Genomic DNA, 26324 nt, shown 5'->3' with positions numbered 1-26324 from the left:
GATGGCGGGGGCACATTTAGGGGAGAGCAGGATGGAAGGTAAGAGTTATAGCATCAGAGAAGGTGGAGGGCTGTCAGGAGCAGTGCTCCAACACCCTTCTTTTATGAGTAAGGAATTAAGACCCAGAAAAGATGAAGCAGCTTCCCGAGGGTTCCATAGCTGGTTGGCGGCAGAGGTTAGACTGGAACCCCAGTCCTCTCATCGGAAGGCAGAGCTCTTTCCACAGTAGCACCAATGGGGCGAGAGTCAGAGAACGGCACTGTGTGGCTGGTCACCCTGAGTTACTGACTCATCACACAGCTCCCATAGCTCTCAGGAGCTTAGATTTTAGGTACAGAGTGGGTCACAGACATAAGTTAATAAGAGGTCAAGACAAGATGAGAGAAAGTCATCTCAGAAAGTTAGCTTTCAGGTGTCTTTGGAATCCGCACGTAGGGTCTCAGAGAAGGCTGAATTAGGGCTTTTTGGAGGAGGAGAAACCTGAACCGGGCTTGCGTGCTGTGAAAAGGAAAACAAGCAGAGAGACACGGGAGGGCATTTAGAGCAGGCAAAGTGGCCTGAGCTGACGAGTGGAGGCAGGGCTGGCTGAGGATGTCATCTCTGGTGGCATCACCTCAGGGAGGTGTCTGAACCTTGAGCGAGAGCAGGGGCCTGTGCCTGCTGGGGCTGAGACTGGAAGTGTGGAGCCCTGGGCCCAGTGGGCAGGGGCCCAGCCTGGGCTTGGCTGCCCCACAGGCTCCTGTGTGTTTGGACCCTCCACAGCCTATCTCCCTTCTGGGACTTCACCAATCATTTGTTCGTTTGTTGACTCAGCAGATGTTTGTTGAGCTTCTGTTGTCCAGGCCCTGGGGGTTATGTGGGCGAGCAGGCAGCCATCACGGCTTATCATCGAGTTATAGGGGAATGGCAGATGTTGAATAAGTGATCAGAAAAATAAAAAATTAATGACGGGTGTAATAAATGTCTCGAGGGAAAAGTACAGGGTGCTCTGAGTTTGGGGTGGCCTGGGTGGCATTTCTGAGGAAGCGGTGATTAAGCTGAGGCCAGAAAGTGGTTGGGTAAAGGGAGGGTGGGGCAGAGGACAGAGAACGCAGAGGCCCCAGGGTGGGAAAGAGCGGGGATCTGTCTAGGGACAGAAAGGGGGTAGTGATGGCAGGGCAGAGAGAGACACTGAAAGGGGGGCTGGGGAGGTGTGCCAGGTGTGCAGGAGATCCCAGGTTGGCAGCCACTGATGGGCTCCATGCAGAGAATGGCGCAGTCTGTTCTGCAGTGACTTGTACAGGGAATGGGTGGAACTGGGAGACCAGGTGGGAGGCTTGTGTGGTCCTCCAAGCAAGAGGTGATGCTGGCTCCGAAGAGGATGTGCTTTGGAGACTGAGGTCAAGGGCGAATAAAATGGGGAGGGACTATGGGAGAGGGAGGTGCCATGATTGACTCCCAGGGCTCTGGCATGAGCAGTGGGGCCACCTCAGAACTGACCACAGCACTGAAGGGGAGAGTCGGGAGCGAGCGTGTTAAGTCATCCCGCTCATCCTGCTAGTGGTTTGGGGAAGGATTTCTCTACTGGGCTGGGACTGCTCTCCTCTCCTTAGAGTAGAGGGGTGGGCTGGTGGTCAGAGAAGGCCAGAGAGTCCATGTGGGACTGAAGAATTTGGGGTTCAGCACGGAGAGGCTGGGACCCAGCATTGGGTTTCTGGTTTCCAGATATTAAAAAATGATCAACACCCTGTTCTAACAAGAGCTCTAGGAGTGTGTGTGTGTGTGTGTGTGTGTGTGAGTGTGTGTGCGCTCGCATGTGTGTTCCTGCAATTGGGTTTGTAGAAGGAGAGGCTGTTATTTCAACAGCTGGGGTGGTTCCTGCAAATCACCTGTGATGTCATCACTGTAATGACAGGTCTCTCATGGGCCCCCACTGCTGTTCTCATCTTTGGTGTGTGAACGGATGCCTGGTGGTTGGTTCTATGTGAGGTTTAAGAGGAAACTGGGCTCCTGGGGAAGAGACACTGGGGAAGATGTCACTTCAGCCAAGCAGGTTTTAGGATTTGTCCTGGGTGCTGGGAAGGAATGACACGTAAGAGACAGCAGCCAGGGGAGCGAAGGATCACTTTCCCTGGGAGGGGAAACGGGGACTGGTGCTAGGTGTCGTCAGCTGGCACAGCAGAACCGCAAGCCATGATGTGCCCACCTGGTGCCACGTCCTGTGTTCCCCACTCTGCCTGTGCATTCCCTTGTTTCATTTCTCTGCTGTCTAGTTCCACCACTGCTCTGGGAAATACAGCAAAAGAGTAAAAATAGATATATACTAAGTGTTACACTAATGGTCTACATGAGGGGTCAGCACACTTTTCCTGTGAAGGGCCTGTGATAGGTTTCTATTGCTGCTGTGACAAATTACCACACACTTAGTGGTTTAAAACAACACACATTTATTATCTTGCCATGCTGTGGGTCACAAGTCCTAAAATTCAGGTGTTGGCTGGGCTGCATTCCTTCTAAAGTTTCTACAAGAGACTTTTTCCTTGTCATTTCTAGCTTCTAGAAGCTGCCTGCATTTCTTAGCTTGTGGCCCCTTCCTCCATCTTCAAAGCCAGCAGTGTAACATCTTTAAGTCAATTTATCTCTCTCTCTCATCCTTTCACTTCTACTTCCTTTGTCGTATCTCTGCTCTGACTCTTACCTTCCTGCTTCCCTTTTATATGGATCCCATGTGGTAATCCAGGATGCTTTCCCCATTGCAAGAGCCTTAATTTAATCGCACCTTTGGGGATTAAGGGTCGGGGACATCTTGGGGGGGGGGGGGGGACATTTTTCTGTCTACTACAGGTCCAGAGAGTCAATATTTTAGGTTTTGCAGGCCACATACTCTGTCACAACTGCTTAACTCCACCATCGCCATAGACAACGTGTGATGAATGGCGGGCTGTCTCCCAATAAAACTTTACTCATGGACATGGAAACTGAATTTCACATAATTTTCACATGTCACAAAATATTTTTATTTTGATTTTTTTTTCAAACACTTAAAAATGTAACAAAGCCTTCTTAGCTTGTGGGCTGTACAAAAACCGGCAGTGCCACCCCTTGCTCTAGATGCATAATATCCTTTAACAGTTAGAACACCCCTACTGCGTGGCCTACTGTGTGGCCGTGGTTATCACTCCCGTTTGCACAAGGTTAGTGAAGCTAAGGAGTTTGCCCGAGGCCACATGGCTAGACCTTGGCAGGTAGGGCAGCTGACCCCAAAGCGGGTGTTCTTAACCCCTGCTCCACTTTGCTGGGCTCAGCCTGTAGTGTGTGTGCTTTCCCCCACATGTGGGCTTTGTCCTCCCAGTAGATCCAGGAAGTCTGGGTTTATCTCCTGTTAAGATCCCTGGGCTCTGCTGTTTCACTTACAAAGCGAATCTGGAAAACTTACTGGGATAAACATGTGCAGATGTCCTAAAAGATTCCAAGGGCTTTGGTACCTGAACTCTCTTGTTTGGGGCTCTGAGGCACAGGAACAGCCCAGGCTCATTGGGTGCCTGGCAGTTGCCACGTCCCAGAGGCTAAGGAAATCTGTCCTGGCAGCAACTGAGGCCACCATAAGCAAAGGGTCCTTATGCTTTATTTTCTCCCTCCCTGTAGTTTTGGATGTAGGAACATCTGAAGGCTGTTGAAAAAGGGCGTTTGGGGTTTTGTGGGGGTGAGTGCGTCAGGTCTGAGGACTCCTTGGCCCCACCAGAAATGAGTGTGAGCCACTGTGGCCAGGCTTTGTCCCCATGGGCAGCGCCATGGATGAGGAACCTTCCCCCGGAGGAGACCTCGGGAGCCTGCTGGCCTGGATTTCAGGTGGCGAGCTGCTCATCATCTTCTTTCTGGCTCTCTGCTGTCACCCTACCTTATTCCTTTCATCTGTGGTTCACACAAGCTGTCCCCTCGGCCTGTGTGGGGACGGCTCCTCCTGCATTTCTTCAGCTAGGTAACTGGCTGAAGATCTCAGTTCTTTGTCACCTCCTCGGAGAAGCCCTCCCTGCCCAGGTTTAATCTTCTGAACACAGGCTCGGATGGTACCAGCTACCTCTCCCTTCATGATATTTATCAGAGTTGGCCATTTTACATTTATTTGTGGTTACTTGGTTCATTCCTGTCTCCCCAGTGGACTTTAAGTTCCAGTAGTGATTCCAGAAGATGGTGGCTGTACCCAATTTGGACTCATTCCCCATGGAATCCCCAGTGATTGGCACAGTGCCCTGCATATATCAGTAACTCAATAAACATTTGACAGATGAATAAATGAATGACCTTTAGCAAATATGTGCCTTTCTCTGAAATGGGTGCAGTTATAGCTCCTCTACCTGACCTCAGGAGAAGGTCGAGAATTACATAAGAGTACACTGGGGGCAACATACATGCAAATATAAGGAATTATCCATGGACAAACATTCAGTCCCAGCAGAGCAAAGATATCCTAACATCCCTTATACCAACCTAAGCTCAAGTTCAAGGAAGAGGTGGTGGGTTCTCATGTGGGCAGGCTTGCAATGGAGGGTAGAGCACTCAGTCTACCCAATTCTGAGGCCTGCGTCCTGGCACCCTGTCTCTCAGCTCTGTGATGGGGTGTGAGCACTTGGCCCTGGGCACCTGTGGCTCCAAGGATGGCTCGTTACCTCTGTGATCTGTATTCTGATCACACAGGGGAAATCTACCTGGGCTGCCCTACCTGTGGGGGTCCCTGGCTTTATACTGCACTGTCTAGGATTTCTGGTCGCTTCTACCCCAGAGATCTCTGTCATAGGCAGAGACATAGACATGTCACCCTGTGAGGCTGTTCAAGTTATTAAGATGGGGGACGTTGAAAGATTAGATTTATGACAGCCAACAGTGGATTATGAAGAATAATTTATCAAATGTCAGTGCCTGCAGCCTACAATTTAGAGAAGGTTTGCTTAAGCTGAGGAGATCTGATTGGACTGTCCCTTCCCCCATCTCTAATGAATGACAGATCTAATGGATGGCTTCCCAGGCTGGCCAGCCACACTGGGTGTTTATCTGCTTTTTATTAATCATTATTATCACAACATTTCCATTGAGTCCCTCCACCCACAGCTCTCAAAGTACCCAGTACCAGGGAGGCTCCCTCGGCCACTTTGAAGGAACTGTAGCCACTTCTGGGAGGTGTTCTAACTACCCTGGATCAGCTGGAAGGGCCAAAGTCCCCTCACCAAGAAGAGGTTAGGGAAAATTGAACCTCACTTCCGTTCGTTCATTAGGAAATACTTAGCACCAATTATGTGTCAGGCGCCTTGGATGCAATGCAGTGCAAAAATAGATGTCTATAGTCTAGAAGGAAAGAGGGAGATTAAGCAATTATAAATTGAGACAACAGTACAGCTGTGTAATTGTTCTTGAAGAGGATGCAGGAATTCTGGGAATGTACACTGGAAGGCTTCCCGGAGGAGGTGACAGTTGAGCTGTGATTTCAAAGATGATTGGGAGTTACCTCACTGAAGAGGAGGGAGGGCAGCCTTCTGGGCAGAGAGGACAGCACGTGCAAAGGTCCTGCAGTGGGCATGGAGGGAGTGTGCTGCTGGTTGGAAGAGGCAGAGAGAGCTGGGGAGTAGAGGGAGGAGATGCAGCAGGAGAGATAGGCAGGGTCAGACCCTGTGCGTCGTGTTAAGGATTTTGGCCCCAGGAAGCTGGTGAAGTGGTTTAAACAGAGAAGTGACACCATCAGCATATGGTTGGAAAACTCACCTTAGCTGTATGTGGAGATTGGATTGGAGGACACAGGAATGCAAGTGGGAGGGTCCATTAGGAGGCCATTACAGTCTCTGGGTAAACGGGGATAGTGGCTGCTACTCACTGACAGGACAGAACTGAGGGCCTAGAATTGCTGACTTCCTTTCCAGGGCTCTTTTTATTGTAGCGCCCTGCCCTCTTCATGGAGGCGTTACCTGGGTGGCAGCATCTCCACTCCTGTTACAGTTGTTGGGGGTCTCTCATTGCCTGTACTTGAGACACTTTCTGTATGTTTCACACAACTCCATGAGGTTGGGACTAAAATTCCCATTTACAGAAGAGGAAACTGAGGTATAGAGGGGTTATCTGACTGCCCAAACTGATGTACCGTGGAGCCAGAATTAAGCGCGTGCGTGTGACCCAGAACCTGCGTCAGAATCATTATGCTTTCCTGATGCCTCTCAGGTCCCATGTCCTGGCCAGCTGGTGGGTCCATGGCCATCTGAGGGTGTGGCTGCTTCTGGCTTCTTGCTTCTCTTTCTGTCAGCTGCTTGTCACCATCCTGTGGGAGGACAGAAGCTGGGTCTGACCTGTGATGCCCTTGGCAGAGCTAGATGGACAATTCGATTCTGTACCTGGAGGCTGTTTAGCACATTGGTAAGAGTTGAGCATTGTGTCGTTTTCCTGGCAGGAATTTAGATAGGACACTGGTTTGTAGTTTCTGGGGTTGACCTTTGTCAAAAGGGCCTCAGGTTCTTCCACTGGCCCTTCAGTTCTTTCCTCCCAGCTTGGCAGTAGCAATAGCTAATAGCTCTGCAGAACCCACAGTTTGATCTTTCTGAACCTCAGAAAGAACACAATTTCCATGGAAGACAGGATCTACGTGTTCTTGAGCTGTTATTATTATTATTACTTTTATTATAATAAATTGCTCTGAGCGAGAAGCTGGTGGTGGGGGTGCTCCCACTTTGAAGCAGGGCAGCTGTTGAGTGGCGAGAGGGACAGACATTTGGATGCCTGTCCTCCCCCCACACTCCCTAAGCTCTATATGGTGGTATTGGACGTCCTCCTTCTTACCTGGCCAGAAAGTCCCTTCAGGGTTGGGTGAAGTAGCACTGGGCAGGCAGCTCTGTCTCCAGGTGGCCGTGGTAAAAAAAATGCAAGTGTGTTTTTCAGAGGCTGTTGCCTTCTTTTGCTAGACTGAGACCTCCTCAAGCTCAGAGACTGTGTCTGTTTTCTTGGCCTCCGTACCAAGCATGGTTTCTGTCATGTGATGTTTTCCAGCCTGTAGTCAATATGTGTTGACTGGCTGAAGCGAAGGAGGGGCAAATTGGTTTCGTTTCATATAGTCACTCTGGTAACTTGGCAGTGGCTGCCTGGAGCATTGTGGTGACAGAGATTCTGGGCCCAACCAAAAGGAATGCTGCGATTGATTAGTAAGGTCTGGCATGGGTGTGCTTGGGGTGTATTATTAGCTATCGCTGCATAGCAAGTTACCCTAAAACTTAGCATCTTAAAACAACAAACATTTGATATCTTAGTTTCTGTAGGTCAGGAATTTGGGAGTGGCTCACTGGATGGTTCTGGCTCAGAGTCTCTCATGAGGTTGCAGTCAAGTTGTCGCCTGGGGCTGTGTCATCTGAAAGCCTGTGTGGGGAAGGAGAGCTGCTTCTAAGATGGCTCTCTGTTGGCAGGAGGCCTTGGTTCCTTACCACGTGAAATGAGTCTCCACATGCTGCTTAAGTGTCCTCATGACATGGGTTTTAAGCAGAGGGATTTGAGAGGGGATGGTGGGTTTTCTACCCTAGGCAGATGCCATTGTTTTGCTGAGTCCTAGCTGACTGGGGCTGTCTTCTCTGCCTCAGATTGGGATTGGGGCCCGGGCGGGAAAGGTTCACTCCAGCCACTCTATTAGCACAGGGACTTGTATCTTTCCTCAACAGGCTGCAGTGGAGGGCTGTTGGCATCCAGCCAGGCATGGGGTGGGCCATCTTGAGACCTCGGCAGCCAGATATTGTTTGCTGCTGGTGCCATGGTAACCTGCCTTAGGTGCCCTGAGCAGTCTCCCCAGCTCCTAAGTGGGAACTGTGGAGCCTTGACACCGAGGCCTGGACTTACCTGCTTGGAGGGAAGCTCCTGTCTTCAACTGGAGCCGGCCAGTTCAGGGTTTGTTAGATGTGTTAGCATCGTCCTACAGAATAGGTCTGATGTGAATGAGTATGGGGCAACAGGATGGAATATTTGAAACTGGACCATCTTGGAAAATCTGGGACATCCTCCGTCCTGTGACTGGCAAGCCAGTCCCCACAGGGGGTCTGAGGCTGGCTGGGCTACTGGCTATGGTGGTGTGGCTGAGACTCAAGTGAAACAACCCCCCCTCCCCCGGGATTCATACTGTGGCTTCTCCAGAACATCCTGACTTCCTGTCACCTTATTTTGGGCTGAATGTGGACCCTGGACAGTATTTGGCTGCTCATTATGGCATTTTGGAAACATTGCCCAGCAACCTGGCTTCATGGGGATCTGCAGGATGACTGTCTGGAGAGGCTGTCACTTTGCCCTGTACTGGGGAATAATGTCACGTGGGTCTCGGGAGTCCTGGAGCCCAGCAGAAGCCAGCCTGCTGAAGTCGTAACCTGAGCCCCTGTTTGCTAAGCCCTCGGGGGATGACATTTCTTCTTGTCCTGCTGAGGTTTTCTGCTCATAAAAAACCAAACACAGTCCATTTACACTCATTCACACACACACACACACACACACACACACACACACACACAAATACAAAGCTAGAGAAACTTTTTTCCTGATTATTTTCCCCTTTCCAGACAGGGACATCGATATATTTGAATCATGGGCTGACAGTAATTAAAAAGCACATAACTAGTCATTTTAAAATGCAGTTGTTTTACTTAATTGATTTTGCCGCTAGACCCAGAGGAAAAAAAGGGAACGGGGGAAAGAAAGCCTTAGAAAGGGAGAGTTTTCTGCAAGTGGCTGGAGGCAGCCCAGGCCCTGCTTGAATCTAATTGCTGCCCATGCTGCAGTTTGTTTCTGCTAATGGTTTTCTGCTGCAAGGGCTGGGGGACCAGGCCTGATTGCAGGGGGGTGGTGTTTGTTTCAGCTGCACTGGCGGTATAATTCTGCTTTCAGGACAGGGTCTATTTTTCCTTACTATCTATCAGCTTAAAGTACTTCCACTGAACACTTTGAATCAAGGTTCCATTTAGAGATACTTTATTCATATTTAATTACAGGCTGCAGCACCAATCTTTAATTACCTTTTTTATAAGCTAGCTAGGAACATCTACTAGCAATCAATTAGTGTGTGTGTGTGTGTGTGTGTGTGTTGTGTGTGTGTGTGTTGTGTGCACAGGAGGGTATGGGCGTGTGACTTGCTTCCTGATAGAGAGGGAAGGGGTGGCTGCAGGGGCACTGGGAGGTGGTGGGCGAGCCAGCGTGGGGTGGGGTTCCCTGTGCAGACAGAGTGAGTGGTGCATCCTCATTTCCCATGCATCTCTTTGCTTCGACTGGTCCAATTGGGAGTTTGGTCAAGTCCTAACAGCTGTGCCTTACTCAGAGTGCTGCTATAGCATCTGGGCTTGGGTGGTATCTCAGACGCCCTCCATCCCCTGGTGGGAGCAGGGAATGTGGGAGGCCCTTTTCCTGTCCCCTGGGGATATGGTGGACCAGCCTTCCTCTTACCCTGGAGATTGGAATGTGCTTGCCTCAGCCCTTTTTGTTCTTCACCTTCCCCTGGAGTGTTCTTGGCAGCTGTTCTTGTCACACAGCCCTAGTGATGCCGTGTCACTCTTTGGTTGCAATGACTCTGCAATGTCCCTGCAATGACACTGGTTTGAAGACTGGTTGTCCTTCTCAGAGAATGAGCAAATGTTCCAAGGGAGCCAGGCGGAGGCTTGAGATAGAAAGTGAGGTCAGATGACCCCCAACTCCCTTTGCAGCAGGGAGATTGGGCCATTCTACCTGCCTGGGAGGTGAGGGTCCGAGTTCACAGCTGTGTTCCAGAAAGCGGCCTCCTTGCTGCTCCTTTAGGAACTACCAGAGGGTTGCCAAAGGAACCCTGGTGTCGATCTCATTATGCAAAGGCCGGGAACGTTGCAGAAGCTCTACTTCCCTTCTACGTATGGATCCCTGTCCCAGCAAGAGGGTGGAGAGAAGATGGAGCTCATACTTACTGAGCCTCTTAGGGGTACTGGGCACCATGCCCCTGTTTCTTTGGTTTATTCCAGCTGGGGCAGAGAACACAGTGTATCAGTCAGAGCTCCTTCAGTTGTGTGTGACAGAAAACAGTTCAAACTGACTTAAGCAGAAAAGGAATTCTAGAGTGAGCATTCAGGCATGGCCAGATAAAGGGGCTCAACTATTGTGATTAGGATTCACTCTCCTGTCTCTTGGCTTTGCTTTCCTCTTTGTTGTTACTATGTGACCCCTGGCATCTCTAGGCATCAAGTTCAATTTTAGCAGGAAGAAAGAATCCCTTCCCCTATAGTTCAAACAAAAGTAACACAGTTGAGTCTGATTGGACCATTTGGGTGACCTTTCTATCTTGGAACCAATCAGTGTGGCCCAGAGCATTCAGGGTTTTGATTGGCCAGGCCTGGGTCTCACACCCACCCTGGAGTAACAGGTGTAGTCCACCTGGGTAAATCCCACACATGACGTGTGCTTTTACATTTGAGGCCTTTGGATTAATACAATTGTGGGAGCAGGAAGTTCCAGCCATTTCAAAGGGAAGAAAGAGTTCATTCAAATCTTCTCCAATGGAGAGAATAGTGGATTTAGTTGTTTAACAAATCTTTGTTTGTCACTGACTAGTTCTAGCCCTGTTCTAGGTCCAGGGAATTCAACAGCAAACAATATAGGCAACAGTCCTTACCTACCCGGGGCTGATATTAGAGTGAGGTTATAGGGATGGTCGTTCTTGCATTCTCCTACTCCAAGCCCAGGTCCAGGATAAAGGGTTCCTGTGTAGAGAGACCCAGGGTGATTCAGGGTGGATGATGTGGAAAGAATCTGACCCTCAGGGAGCTTAGAACTCACAAAGGAAGGAAAAAGACAACTGCATGGTTGGGGAAGAAAGGGAAAGTAGGTACTGGGAGGGGGTGCAGATAGAAACCCAATGAGGGAGAAGGGGGACAGGAAGCCAATCTGTACCCACCTCCTGTGACAGAGAAGTGTAGGCCCCTCCCATGTTGCCTGGACATTTGGCCTCTGCAGGATGTTGATAAATGGGATGGAGTTTAGTGAAGCTACAAAAATGATGACAGAGCTGGAGGGAGTGATTTATGAGACAAGATTAGCAAAGTGATGGTGCGACATAGCAGACAGGGAGATGGGATGGTGGCTGCGAGTCATGTGACTCCTGAAGTCCAAGGAGGAGAGGGGCTGAGGGGCTGGGTGGCTGCTGCAGAAGGGGACAAAGGGAGTTGGGGGTCACAGACTGAATAGGCCTCAGCCTGCGAGCCGGGGGACATATGAGAAGGAGGGGAGGCACCGGCTTGTACACATACACATTTGTGTAGGTATGTGTGTGAATGTCTGGGCTTTCCAGAATTGTGAGGGTTTCCAGGGACTTCAAGAAATGGAGGGAATGAGAATTTAAGCCTTGGTCAATCTTGCAAAAGGCTTTTGGGGGCTTCCTTTCCATCTGGTAGAATATTTATATCTGAATCATGTAGGTGTGGCCACTCAAGTCAGAAAGAAGTTTCCCTTCAGGGAAATCGTTGACATTTCTAAGAGGGAATAAGGGAAGGGAAGAGAATATGGAAGAATGGGGGTAACTTTCCTTTTCATAGAGAGGAAGCGGGCACAGAAAGGTCAGATGACTTGCCCAAGACTACCTTTGGTTGGCATTGCAGGTGAGGACCAAATGTAAGGTTCAGGCCTACAGCCCTGGGGTCTCTGCCAGGTGGCTGGGCTGAGGGTGGTCTAAGGGGCCCATGTTGAGGCCGCTGCTCAGGCAGGAACAAGAGGTGGCTGTTGGGTTTGCAGCCTCCAGCCAGGGTTCTTTGAGCTCTCCATGTTGACAGGGTTGGGAATCTTCCATTTGATCCCTCTTGGCGTGCTTTGGTCTCAGGTTTTGTTGCATTTGATTATGTTTATATGTGAGAGCCTTGGGGGTACAGTGGTGGATAATTAAACGGGCAGCTGGTGCACAGTCCTGAACATTCTAGACAGCAATTCTTTGGCCTCAAATGGAGGTGCTCAGGGCACCTATGCCCATGTAGGAGGACACATCCTCCACGCGTGTTTTCTCTCTCACTCCCTCCATATGCCAAGTCTCAGGCAAGGTGCTGGGCTGGCATACATGTGGGGGCATTGGGCAGCACGGGCTCCGGCCCATCCTTCCGGTCCCTCTCACCGAGTTGGGGCATTTCATTGCTCTGTCCTCTCTCCATTCTTGACAGATCCATGATTTGTTCGTGAGCTTTGACGACACCCCTCTGGGAGCTGCCTCTCTGGCCCAGGTCCATAAGGCGGTGCTGCGTGACGGGCGGACGGTGGCTGTGAAGGTCCAGCACCCAAAGGTGCAGGCTCAGAGCTCGAAGGACATTCTCCTGATGGAGGTGAGAAGCTTCCCCTTTCACCTTCCGTCACCCTCATTCTGTGTTTCCTTGTGACCCAGGCAGCCTCAGTGAAACTGATTCACAGCTGGTAGGTGGATGTGGCCCTTTGAGCTGCAGAGCGGCAGAAGGGAGCTCGAGACCGCAACAAAGGAGGTATCATGGGGCGCTGTGACCATGGCACCTGTGGCTGGGTTGTTCCTTTCTTCTCCCTTTTTTTCCTGGGACCTGTCTGCGGTTGGGCTCAGAAAACACTGAACAGCTACTGGGGCCAGGGGGACCTCAGGAGGATGTTGTTGAAAGGAGATGAACCCAAGGTGATTTCCCTGGGGGTAGAAAAAGTGACATCTTAATTTGTTAAGTTATAACAAAAGGCAGCATGTGGTCAATCACGGGATATAAAAGTGACAGGCAGCTCGCCAGAAATATTTATGCAGATTGCATGTTTGCCTATCTGATGTATTTTGAACGAACAAACTTGCGTGCCTGAAAACGGCCCTGGGAAAATCTCTAGTGGAGACTGTGCCTCAGTTCTGTCCTGGCTCCACGCCCAGAACACGGGAGGGACAGTGCACGGGTCACTGCGTGGATGGCAGCTAGCACCCTCCATGGGAGGGCGGCAGTCCATTTAACTTGTGGCACGTCCCTCCTTTTCCTTTTCTCTTTCCCTTTGCTCCCTTTCTTCACTCTGGACTCTTAGTTTATTCTTTCAATGTACTTTGACTAAACTTGACACACACACTGAGGGTCTCTTCTGCGTGCAGTGAGTGAGCAATGTCTGCATCCTTGGGGAGCTCATTGTTTCGTGGAGGAGCAGGTCTCGACACAGACAGCCACAGTGTGGGGACATGAGCTCTGTCCAAGGGTATTTGTGAAGTGCTGTGGAGCAACTGTGCCTGGCCTGATGGGGGCACCAAGGGGACGTCACTGAGGAGCCCATGAGACAGCTGGGCAGGGGAAGGACAGCCCAGCCTGTGCGAGGGGCCAGGTCTTAGAGGAGCGGCTGTGCTTAGAGAACGTCCACTGGATCAGAGGGTGAAGCTGGGAGTGGTTGCAGAGGAGGCGCAGGGACAGGAGGCAGGAGGGAACACAGAGGGCCTTGTATCCCAGGCTCAGGCGCAGGATGGAGGGCCTAGTAAAGATGTATCTACTGTGGAACTGAGCTGATCTGATTTTCTCTTGTAGTCAGTGGGGAACCATTGAAGAATTTTAATCAGGGGAATGTCATGATCAGATGTGCATGAGAAATAAAAATCTGTTGGCAGTCTGGAGGCTGTATTGGAAGGAAGGAAGACTGTAGCTAGGGAGACTAATTGAGGGGCTGCCGCATTGGTCTCGGAGAGAAATGATGTGAACCAAAGCAGTGTAATGGGGTGGAGGAGAGGGATGGGCTCATGGGGGAATTATCAGGACTGTGTGACCAGGTTTCCATGGATTGGGGCAAATACTGGCATGAAGAAGAAGGAGGAGGCTAAAGCAAGTTGGAGGTTTCTGGCTTAAATGATTAAGTTTCGATGCCTTTAGCCACGTGTGTCAGTCAGAGTCCAGCTGGGGAAAAAAGACATTGCTCTAGGTATTTCGGAGGGAATTTGAAACAAAATGGGGCTGACTGGGAATGGAATTGCTGAGAAGCCAAATGGGATGGTGAAACAATTACCAACAGTAGGGAGCTTCCCTCAAGGTGGAGGGACAAAGAGAACAGGTGGTTTTCTGGAGCTGGGGACACCTGTGGAAGCTGGGACCGCGGTGAGCTAGTCCAGTGAGAGGTGGGTCACAGACACAGGGCCTGTCACCCGGAAATTGGAGCCACAGGTCTTTTTTTTTTGGATTAGTTTCAAGTATACAAAACAACATAGTGATTAGACATTTATATACCTCACAAAGTGATAACCGTAGTAAATCTATCACCCATTACAATATTATTGACTATATTCCCTATGCTGTACTATATATCCCTGTGACTTTTTAAAAAATTATAGTTGACATTCAGTATTATTTTATGTTAGTTTCAGGAGTGCAGCGTAGTGGTTAGACATTTATAATTTATGAAGTGATTCCCCTGATAAGTCTAGTAGCTATCTGACACTACACATAGTTTTTTACAATATTATTGTCTATATTCTCCATACTGTACTTTACATCCCCATGACTCTTAAGAAGTACAAATTGGTAATTACAAAAGAGCCACAGGTCTTGTTTGAGGTAGAAGGTTTTCACCTTCTGTCCCCCAGTATTCCACCAGTGTGACCCATTCATTGGTCAAATCTAGCTGGAAGCCAGTTGGCAAGGGAACGTAGGAAATGTAGTCGCTTATAAGAGTCAGGGGGTTGGGATGGATTTCACTTTCAGAGCAAAGTGAAATGGGTGATTGAGCAACCAAGGAGGGTAAGAGATTGCCTTTAGGAGTTTTGAATCAGGATGTCTCTGTTGGGTTACAGCTTAGGCTGCAGATGCAGACTCAGGATTTATCAGCAAGGAGATTCACTGGAGCTGAATCTGGGCGCGTAGTTGAGATCACTTAGAAAAGGTATGTAGAGTGAACAAAGGAGAGCGCGAGGGCAGAACTCTGAGGACCATCCTAATGTGGAGCATGCACCCAGGAAGGTAAGTTCCCGAGGAAACTAAGAAGGCGTGGTCAGAGGGCTGGGAGGAGAAGCAGGACGGAGCCGTGCTGCATCCAATGAAAACAATTTCAAGAAGAGAGCACTGTATCAGTTATCTAGAGCTGCGTAAAAAACCACCTCTAAACGTAGTGGCTTAAAACAAGTCACGTGTTTTGCTTATGAGTGTAACCCGGGCAGGGCTTGGTAGAGACACTCATTCTGTTTTATGTGGTGCCAGCTGCGTCACTTGACTGGACCTGGAGGAGCCACTTCAGGATGGCTCACTCACATGGCGGCAAGTTGGTGCTGGGGCTGTGGGTCAGGGCCTCAGATCCTCTCTGTGTGGGACTCTCCGTGGCTTCTTCACAGCATGGCGGCCAGATTCTAAGAGTGAATGTCCCAAGAGAATAAGGCTGAACGTCCCAGTTTCATGACCTAGCCTTGGCCATCATGTAGATTATTTCATCCTTACTCTATTGGTAAGAGCAAGAGTCACAAAGTCCTCCTTAGTTTAAGGGATGGGAAATAGACTCTATTTCTTGATGGTGGTGTGGCAAGGTTCGAGAAAAGCATTAGAATGGGAGACATTGTTACAGCCATTTTGGAGAATAGTCTGCCAGAATTACTCAATGTTGTCAAGTGGGAGATAAAATTAGTAATGCTCTGAAAGGGGTATTTTGGATTTGGTGATTTAGAGGTCTTTGGAAGAGCAAGGAGAGTGGGATGAGTGGGGTGAAAGAGGATTGAGCCTCCAGGGAATGGAGACAGTTAATGTAGAATACTCAAGTTTAGCCATGGACAGTATGGGGTATGAGGGTTGTGGTTAGAGCAGAGCACAGGGTTAGAGGCTGGGGGACTCCAGCCTGCTGTAGCTGGTGGGGAAAGTGGCAGTGGAGTGGGGGGTAGGGTTTGGAGATTGAGGAGGGGAAGTAATTGATAGGTCTGGTCCAGGAGGAGACTCGAGGGATTGGGCTCCAAGGATGCAAGTGGAAACATTAGCCTTAGCCAGCTTTTGTTTTGAGACTAGAGGAAGGTGGTAAGGCTGTGTACGGATGAGCGTGTGGGGCAGAGGGAGAAGGCGGGTTCGGGGGAAGTGGGCAGCTGAGTTGTACCATCCTGATAGCCTCTATTTTTTCTCTGAGGTAGGAGGCAAGACCATCTGCTGAGAATGAGGGGGTAGAAGGTGGCATTGGAGGCTCGAGTGGGGGTGAAGGTTTGGACTAGCTGCTGTGTGCAATGGAAAAGGGGGCAGGGCTGCTGAGTAGCCCTGGGCATCCACCTGGAAACCTGAGTTTTCCGGAGCATGTGCCAGTGGCTGTGGGATGGCCATCGCTGGGAGTGAACCAGGAGTCTCGGGGGGTCCCTGGGTGTCCTGAGTGCCAGCAGCCACTCCTGCGTCAGGTGGGAACCTGCCCCTGGCCAGCAGTGTTGTCAGGACCCACTTGGGCTGGGAGGATAGCTGACATCATTTTCTCTGCTCAGAGCCTCGCTGGCTCCGAAAGTAATGCTGGCTGTAAGGTCAGTAGCAATAATTCAGCAATAAAGATTTGGCATCTTGTGGAGATAAGCATCAGATGCTTTTCTTGGGAAGTATGGTGTAGTGGCTGTGTGCAGAGTACAAAGCGGCTCCGTCAGTGGCCGAGGCAGTGCTGGGGCTTCACAGGGCAGACCAGAGACTTGTACTCACAGCCTTCAGAACAGAAGCTGGAAACGAGGCCCGAGGTCACCACCTCCGTGGACCATCAGCCTTCACAACAGCACCAGGTGGCACTGCCTTCTCACTGGGTTTGGTGTTTGGTGGAAAATATTCTACTTGGGTCACGCTTCTCTGCTATAAAGCTAAGAAGAGCCCAACTGGAAAGCCCATTTTATTTTATATTTGAAATGAGTTGTTTTATTTTGTTGTTTTGTTTTGTTTTTTTGAGTCCAGACTGAAAATGGTGCCTTGATTTTAGGAATGACAACCCCAAAAATGTGCTCAGGCATGCTTGGCTGGAGAATGATTTCTAAGGGGTCTTAGGGCTACCTTAGCCAGCAGAAACTTGGAGCCAGAGGGGAGGCAAAGTCACTTTTCTGCCTTCTGGAGCTTCCTTCCATGACAATTCCAGGGCCTGTGTGCCCTCAGCTTCTTTCCCACTGCCCATCCTGTGATTGGAGGATTTCTCCTCCAACCCTGTGATTGGTCGCAGCATGGTCTAGCGAGAAAGACAATCTGATGAGGGTAATTCATACTAAGCACAGAGTGGCAAAAAGGCTTAACCTCTGGATTTTTGCAGTTTAGGAGGTGAGCTTGTGAATCCAAACTCATATGCATTGTAAGGATAGGTCTACAGGAGTGAAAGTTTTAAGCGTGAGGAGGTGGGGACTACTGCTTGTATCAGTTAGGATGCTGTTGGGTGCAGGTATCAGGAAATCCAACTAAAAGTGGGGTAAATGAAGGTACCCTATATTGTCTCACATTTCGACACCTGGCAGCAGTGCCAACTTTTCCAAGGTTGACTAACCCAGCACTTCCTTGTGGTCTTTAGGGACCTGGGTTCCTTTTGTCTCTCTCTCTGCCTTCCTGGCTTGCCCTTCTAAGTTAATGCCCTTATGGTCCCAAAACAGCTACAGCAGTTCCTGCAATTCTAAGTAGATGATACCTAGATGCCAAAGAGGTCCTGCTTCTTCCCTCATATTCCTTATCAAATGGAGCCCTTCAGTAGAATTCCCTTCATTCCTCACTGGCCAGAAGTAGGCCACATGCCCAAGCCCAAATCACTCTTGGCAAGAGAAATGACACCACTTAGATTGACTTAGACCGAGCACGATTCACATTCTCAGGCTGAGGCCTCCCTTCTTTGAAGGACATGAATGGTGCACAGGTTTGAGGTTCTGTTAGCCAGGAAGGTGGGGGAAATGGCCTTTGGGTTGACATCCAGTAGCATGTGCCACCTAGCTATTGGGGACAGTCTCTGGGATAGACTTGAATGGTAGCAGAGAGATGGAATTGGTGTTTGATGAACCTGGTGGTTTGGTGACTTTGCACAAAAGAGAAAGGCACAGCCAAGGGTGTTTTTCAGCTGTGTCATTATCACCTGATATTGTCCCTTTATTAGTTGGGGCAACTCTACTTCTAGATGCATGACCAGTGACTGTTATTGATTTGAGTGGCTGTCCAGAGCCAGACTAATTGGGCCCAGAGATTGGAACAATGATTCAGCAGGAAGGGGTGAACTGACAAGGCAGAGTCCGTCGTCCACTGGCAGGCTGGCTTTGCAGCAGCTCCTGCCTGCCCGCAGGAGCGGGGAGCTTAGCTGAGTGCATCGCACTGCCGTTCTCACTGCTGGAGAGCCGGGTAGCACTCAGCTGACCTGTGAGCTGGTGGTAAGAGCATCATCCCCAGGTCTCAGTGGCAGCGTCCTCTGCCACTGCCTGTTCTCTCTTAAGCTTCTGAGTTTGAGGATAAACACCCCCAAAGAATTTAAGCCATGGCCAGGTACTCTGCCCTCCACGTACCACCTGTCCCCCAGGTGCTCTACAGCGTTGGGATGGGACTTGGGTCTGAGCACGAGAATCTGTTCCACCCTTTGATGTCATCTGGCCCATCCCAAGGATCTCTAAAAATAAAGACCTGTGACAGTCATGTTTTTGACTTTTTTCCCCAACATTTTCAGTGCATGCTGCCTGTCATCTTGTTTCTGTATGTGTTGATTGAACAGTGGGTGGCTAGGTAATGTTTGTGTTTGGCACAGAATCCAACAGTTGATTTTATTTTTTTAAATATATTTTTTTAAAAACCCAGAGATGTAGACAATCCCGTGGAAACTTCTTTTCACCCTATAATTCTGTTTTCTAAAAAGTCCGCGCTATAACAACTTATCAGAACAAAGATAAACCCATGAATGGCAAGCATTTACATCACTGAATTGATTTTCGATTCTTGTCGAACATCCATTTTTACCAGTTCGGGTCCGTGCAGGTGTTCTATTTAGTGTGCTGTTTCCCCATAGAACATTATTTCTTTTGTGCTATATAATAACTTGATAACAGTAACTTGCATTTCAGTTGCATTTTACAGTTTACAAAGTTCTTTTAATGCCTTATCTCAAGCTTCCTATTGTATCGTCCTGTATTGGATTGCATGAGACTGGGCTGCATAAAGAAAGAAGCAAAAAACAAAAAACAAAACAAAACAAAACAAAAAAACCAACCCAGGTCCAAGTCCGGAATTTGAAATTATAAGCTATGTGAATGTGACCTTGAGAAGTGCTTTTACCCCCTGGAACTGGTTTCCTTCTCTCTGAAATGGGCAAGAAGAGGATGAAATGAGAACATGTACGTGCAGTACTTTGTGGCACGGTGCCTGGCATGTAGTAGGTACTAGATAATGATAATTCACCCCCTTTTTTTGCTATTATATATTATAAAAGCTCACTAGTTTTCAATCTTTTGTGTGACTCTTAATTTTTCTATTATATTTCTGTATGGCCCACAATTGATTTTTCCTCCAGTGAGCCAGTGACCTTATAGGGAAATAATTTCATTATTCTATTAATTGTTGAATATTAAGTCATAGTATTCCAAATATTATGAGTCATAAGGTTCCAAATCAAGTAGAAAATTCTCAGGCATTCCAAAACTGTGATTCCTGAAAATTCAGAGATAATCTCTTTTCCCACCAAGACCTCAGAAACAGAAAAACTCGATCTATTTGAATAACACACATGTGAACATATAATTATCTCTCGGGAGAGGGCAAACTCTTTGAAATATTCACTTGTTCATTCATTTATTCATGCACTCACTTATTCACGTGAATATTCAATAAACATCTGCTGAGTATTGAGTACATGCTAGGCACTGGTGAAAATATTGGCTGTTGGAACACTTTTATGGAGAATATACATTTTGGAAGAAAAATCAAAAAGTCGATAGCAACACCTGTTTTATTTTAGTTGATTGCATCTGTTGTCAAAAAGGAAAAACTTAAATGAATTTACTTAGGGTAGGCACTTAAGAAGGGAATTGAATGAAAACAGAAGGTGAAACTGAATTTTATTTTATTCCCCTCAGCCAAGAAAAGTCTAAAATGGCAGAAGCCCAAACCATTTCAGACTTGGACGAGACAATGCTTAATCTAACCCGTCTCCTCAACCCCCTTGAAGTTTAAGGGGTTGGTAACCCCCCTGGATTATGTGCAAAATTATGTGATAATATGTATGTTTTGGGCTTCATTGCTTGCATCGAATTTTCGAATTGGTGGCTTCCTATGAAGAGGATGGTGTCCTCCTAGAAAGCTAAGAACCACTGACTTCTATTCAAACAGACCTTCTCATTTTAAAGTAACCAAGGAAGTGACTCACCCACCACCCACAGAGTGTGTTAGAAACCAGTTTTATTAGCACTGTACAGTTTTTTTGGGGTTATGAATGATTTTATGAATTAGTTATTAGCGATTAATTTCAATCAAAATCTTTGACTGCTTTTATGATTAATGGCATTAGGTCTTAACAATAACCAATAGTACTAGTAAAGACTAATTACATAATTGATTAGTTAACAGAAAAATCTTTAAAGTACCTGTCAGTGCTGTTTGGATATTAATAATAATTAAAAATTTCACAAATAACAAGGACCGTATGGTGAATGATGAGGATTTATTGAAGTCTCATCCTCAGGTGTAGACCCCACGAGGCTGCATGTAGCTCCCCCTGTAGACCCACACCTGGCCCAGGGTCCTTCCCTAGGAGGTAGTCAGTAAGTATTGATTGAACAAACCAATGAGCCTGATTGTGGCTCCTTCCCTTGTCCCTACTGGGTGAGAACCTCTGGAATTTAGGCTGGAGCCAAACTCCGAAGAGATTTCTTGTCTGAACTCAGAGCCCAGAGTGGAATTCAGGTGCTTCTGTTGCTTGTATGCCGGCTCTGCGTCCCCTGTGGTTGCAGCTAAGGGCCATCTGAGGGCACAGTGACGACATGAAGTGTCTGGAGGGTACGGTGTTCAAGTGAGTGGGTCTGACAATGAGGTCTGGGCCCGCTGTTACCACCTCTGCCTTCTAGTTTCGTGTGACACAAGCAGACGCAAAGCATAAACTAAATCGATTATCATAAGGTCACAGCTCTAGCCCGAGAAAGACTAGACAAGACTGAAAAGAAATTAGACTACAGCTGAATGTAATTAAAAAGGATTTTGAGAGAAATTGAATATAATAACCCGTGTGATGATTCTTTTAGAACGGTATCTGGTACATCGCCTAGAACTTGGGTTTAAAACAAAACTATAAATGCTTTGGAGTTAATGGCTCTGCTGTAGATTTATTTCTTTTGTGCCGCCCTGCCTAACAGTATTGGCATAATATCATAGACCAGGGCCAAAAGAAGCATAAGACATGGCTCAGAGCTGGGCGCAGTACATCCTTCTGGATACACGGGACAGTGTCTTAGTCTGCACCGTAACAAAATACCACAGACGGGGTGGCTCGAACAACAGACATTTGTGTCTCACAGTTCTGGAGGCTGGAAGCCCAAGATGAAGGTGCGGACGATGGGCTCCTGCGCTGACTTTCTTCCTGGCTTATAGACAACTGCCTTTTCTCTGTGTCCTCACATGGCAGAGAGAGAGTGAGCTCTGGTCTATCTTTCTCTTCTTAGGACAACACTAATCCCATCATAGGGGCCCACCATCATGCCATCACCTAAATCTAATTACCTCCCAAAGTCCCCACCTCCAAACACCATCACACTGGGTTTAGGGTTTCAACATACGAATTTAGGGGAGGGAGGACACAAGCATTTGGTCCATAGCTGCTGGCAGAATTACCAAGAATTCCTGGGAGACTTGGTCAGCGGTTCTCCCCAGGCCTGACTTGGAACACTGGTGGGAGTGCTCGTAGGAGAGCAGGAAAGTTGCCTGCTGTGTTTCCCTCTTGGGATGTTGGGACATCTCCCATGGCCCTTGTGTCACCCTTGCTCACCCACTACACAGCCATTGTCTGTGAACGTGTGATGCTGTCTCAAATCCAGCTCTGGTGGTGAGATACCCTCAGCACTGAGTCCTCCCGCAGAGGGGCCGGGGTCTGCTCTGCAGGTGTCACTGAAGCCTGGCCCTCCACCAGTGACATTTAATTTCATGTCATTAAACTGACAACTGAAAGGCCAGATAAGTCTTCTAAAACCTTCTTTTTCATCCTGTCCACAACTCAAGAACCCATAGTGGGGCCAAATTGCCCATCATCCAAGCTTTTCATCCAAGGGGTCAAATCCCTTATATCTTCCTCTTAGCTAACCTGGTTTTCTTATTCCTATTTAATTTTTACCATGAAATATTTTAGATGCACGAAAAGTATAGAAAATAACTAAATAACTAAACATAGAAAAAGTATTAGATATGTGCAGGTACCAACCATTCAGCTTAAGAAATAAACAAAAATGCAGCTGTAGTGTGGCTGTACCCTCCAGCCCTTTGTAAACAGGACCGTGAAGCACAAATCTGGGAGCAGCAAAGGCGGCAGTTCAGCGACATGCCTAAGAGAAAGGGTTTGGGGACTGGGTAGATCCAAGTGGAATTCTGTTTCTGTGCTTTCTTGCTGGGCAAATTCAGAAAAATCTTATAACCTCTGAGAGCCTCAACTTCCTCATCTGTAAAATGGGGAGATGATAAGCGTGTGTGCTGTGTACCTCCCCGAGTTGTGGAGATGAAGTGGAGTAACTAACTAAAGTGCTGAACCAGTACTGGGCACGTGGGAAGCCCTCAGCAAATGATAGTTGTTAGTACTGGCAGCCATTGGGTTTTTATCATCTTGGATTTGGATGACAGTGATGGGTCCCCGGGGAGCAGTTTTCCCACCCACCCTTGTTCCAGGGGAGGCCCGGGGAGTTGTCAATTTCCAGACCCAGGCAATAGAGCAGGGAGCCTTGGTGTTTGACTGATGGGGTGTTTGGTGGGTTTCAGGTGCTTGTCCTGGCTGTGAAGCAGCTGTTTCCAGAGTTTGAGTTCATGTGGCTGGTGGATGAAGCCAAGAAGAACCTGCCCTTGGAGCTGGATTTCCTCAACGAAGGGAGGAATGCGGAGAAAGTAGCCCAAATGCTCAAGCACTTCGACTTCTTAAAGGTAGGAGGGGCAGGGCAGTGGAGCATGGTGGTCTGGAGGGAGGATGCAGGGGAGGACCGGTCTCTGCCCCGAGCACGCCCCCTTGCAGGACATAAGGGGGTCATCTTCCTGAGTCTTCTTTCTGAGGGTGAATGCTTTGTCCCTGGTAAAGTACATTCAAGTCCTTGAAGGCAACTTTACAAAGAAATACCACATGTGTTTGTTGGCCTGTCACTCAGTCAAACTGACATGTACTGAATGATCTACAGTTTTAAGACACTGAGTGCTACCCAAGGGCATATAAGCTGTGCTGTCGGCTTCCATGAGGCGTGGGACGATGACATTGGTGACGATGATGGTGGTAGCTCATGCTACTGGACCCTGGCACCTTCCCTAACACTTTATGTATATTATATTAGCTTGTTTACTGTACAGTCAGTTCTGCTATAATACAACCTATATGTCCTTAGAAATACCCACAGTCTGCAAAATCGCACAGGGCTTATTGGGAAAATGGTTTATGCTTAAAACACTCAAAAACTTCCCCAGTGACACAGAAAGTAAAAGAAGAACCTAATAAAAATGGTAGCAGTGGTACACATGTTAAATAGCTACGAAATACGTAAGACCACGGCACACGTGACACTTGCCCTCGACATCTGCTTGTGAAATGGGCATCAGAAGAGTCGCCACTTGTGAGTTATTGTGAGATGGGGGGAGGGGAGCCGTCTGCAATAGGATGGAAAGTTGTGACACCAGATGTGGGTGGGCGTGACTCCTAACACACGTGGTGAGGCGTGTGCGTTTTGTGTATTCCTATGTGACGTGGCTCAGTGGATGCAATTTGCTGTGTCCACGTGGTGTTTCTCACGGATGGTAATGCACATAAGCAAATGCAAAATTTGCCCTGTGATCCAACTGCTTCCTGATAGGTCACTAGCATTGGCACACATTTGTGTTTTCACGTATTAGAGTCGAACTGCTTGTAGAATAGAAGACACTGTGGGCAATAATATCAAGCAACGAGAAAGTCAAAGCTTTGTGAGAGGCTCTGCTGGTAAGTGCCGTACAATTCAGAAGGGACTCTCCTGGTCCATCGGGGCAGGAAAGCTCTGCTGAGGAGTTGGCCCTGGAGCTGGTCTCTGAGGACCGGCTTGATGTTCCCCACGGGGCACGTGAGGGTTGGAATGAGATGTACATCAGCGCTGCTGCTATAACATATTTTATGCTGAGCGGGGTTTGGATGCATTTACCCAGAGGCACCTCTTCATGGTAGGGGTTGGACCCCTGTGGTAGTCTATACAGAGAGGTTGGCTTTCAACTCTCAGAAGAGATCAGCCCTTGTCTCTTCACTCAGGAGGCCTGGAGAATGCGGGAGTGGGGGTCACCGAGGCCTTAGGGGCTCCAGGTGCTTGTTCCAAAGCAGACTGTCAAGAAGCAGCCCTCTTGCGGAGGATATCTCAGGACATTGAATGGGAAGGTCTCTTGCTCTGAACTTGTGTTCCTGTGACTTCTGAGGGCAACATGAGAAATGGAGGTAGTGGTAATCTTTCTGCAATCCAGATTGATTAACGGAGATGGGGAGACTGAGGGTGTGTCTCCGCTCGCCACCTGGGAATCCTAAAGCTTGGCTCATAGGAGGAAAAGCCACAGCTGTGGTGATCAAGCCACAGTGTGGTGTCTTGACACGTTGATTTTGGTGGCAGGTGTAGCCACTGGCAAAGTTCAGCTCTTGGAGTGAGTTGGGAATCAGGTCTGTCAGATGCCCCCTATGCTTGCCTGGCTTCTTCTTAGCTGCCCTCATAAATGTTGACGTGCAGACCCTTTTGAGCCTATAAATCCAGACATGCAGACGAGACCTGGTGACATTGCCTCTGCCTTGAAGGTCACACCCCCAGCTCAATGGAAACGTGGCTCGCTCAGACAAGTAGTAATACTAATGAGCATAATGCTTTAAGCCAGGCTTTCACTTCATCTCCCATTTCTTTCCTTCCTTTGTTCCACATTTATTGAGCATTTGCTGAGTCTCTTGCTTTGCTAAGAGCTGGGGGGTGTCTGCATGAGTAAGAGATGGTTGACTCCTGCCTGGGAAAACTTCCCGTTCAGTGGGGGACAAACACACAAATGTGTTTTTATAGCACAGGTTGGTCATCCTGTGTCAGAGACTTATCTGTGTATCCCCAAGAGGACGTGCTTAATTCAACCCAGGAAATGGAGTTCGGAGGGGGCTTCCAAGATGTGTTGATTATCCAAAGGGATAGGCAGTATTCACTGAATGTTTCTTCTGTGCTGCGCACTGGGCCGTTACGATGACATTGAGTCCTTCCAACAACCATCATTCCATTTTACAGATGTCAGTCAGGGGAGAGAGGCCGCAACGCAGATTTTCTGACTTCAACTCTGGTGCTAGGCTAAGAACATTCTGTTACCTCTTACCGGCAGGGGTGCTCTTCAGAGCTGGAACTATGAGCCAGAGAAACAGAACCATCTCCACTGTTCCCATGGAAACAGCAAAATCGTCCCTTGGCTGGGGCCAACTAGCATCTGCCAGACCAAGACATGTAATAATAATAATAACACAAATTTTTGAAACGAGGATGCCAAATGGGTAAATAATTAATGTAACGATTTGACCTGCTGCTTCTAAAACCCGCACACCATTCCTTAGACAATGGTGGAATTAAGGCTCCTGAGTAATTAATTTTGCCTAAACAAATAACAAGTGGAAAGCGAATTTTATGCTGTGAACCCAGTTCAGCTCTTAAAACTGGAGATAGATTACTTTTGCACACTGGCACCCCATCACAACATCTGTGCGTAATTAAGCCTCAGCAAAGAATTTACCTCTCAGTGTGTGAGGCATCTTCCAGTGGGGTTTAATAACCTCAGCCCTATGCTACAAATCTCCAAGCCTCAGACAAGCATGGAATGCAAATGCGGTGTTGGGGAGACTGGGAGAAGTGAGGGGGCAGCCAGGCTGAACGGTCACGACCAGGGTGTTTGTGGATTTGGCATCGTAGCGTGTGCTTGGGGAATGGACAGGACAAGCAGTGAGGTCTGTGACTGACCTAGGAGACAGCGGGGACAAGGGGGTGGGGAGCCTTAGAACCACAGGATTTGGGACTGGAAGAGATGAGAGTGTGTCTCTATAATTGGAGGTGGGGTAGGGTAGGGGGATCATCTCTTGAGAAGGTCCACTCCAGGGTTTCTCAGTGCAAGGTTAGGAGCCTCGGACTCTGCAGACATTGTAGACAGACCCTGTTAGGTGACGTGTATGCGTTTGGAGAAGGGCCATACCTTCCTAAGAATCTCAAAGATTAAGAAGCACTGATGTATAATAATTAATATTAG

The 26324-nt window shown here is 48.3% G+C and overlaps 1 protein-coding gene across 4 annotated transcripts in view; it reads left to right on the top strand.

The window, feature by feature from the left end:
• Positions 1-26324, top strand: part of ADCK1 (aarF domain containing kinase 1) — a 108902-nt gene that overhangs the window by 55802 nt on the left and 26776 nt on the right. For 3 of the 4 annotated variants that reach the window (XM_019733660.2, XM_019733657.2, XM_019733658.2), the window contains 2 exons: positions 12144-12302; positions 22836-22994. In XM_019733660.2, coding sequence (XP_019589219.1) covers positions 12144-12302; positions 22836-22994 — 318 coding nt within the window. The remainder of the gene's footprint in view (positions 1-12143; positions 12303-22835; positions 22995-26324) is intronic. The other variant, XM_019733659.2, reaches the window with a different exon arrangement.

Source organism: Rhinolophus sinicus, linkage group LG03 (assembly GCF_036562045.2).
Source record: "Rhinolophus sinicus isolate RSC01 linkage group LG03, ASM3656204v1, whole genome shotgun sequence".
NCBI lineage: Eukaryota > Metazoa > Chordata > Mammalia > Chiroptera > Rhinolophidae > Rhinolophus > Rhinolophus sinicus.
Note: the sequence above shows the minus strand (reverse complement) of the source record. Positions and strands in the feature narration are given on the sequence as shown.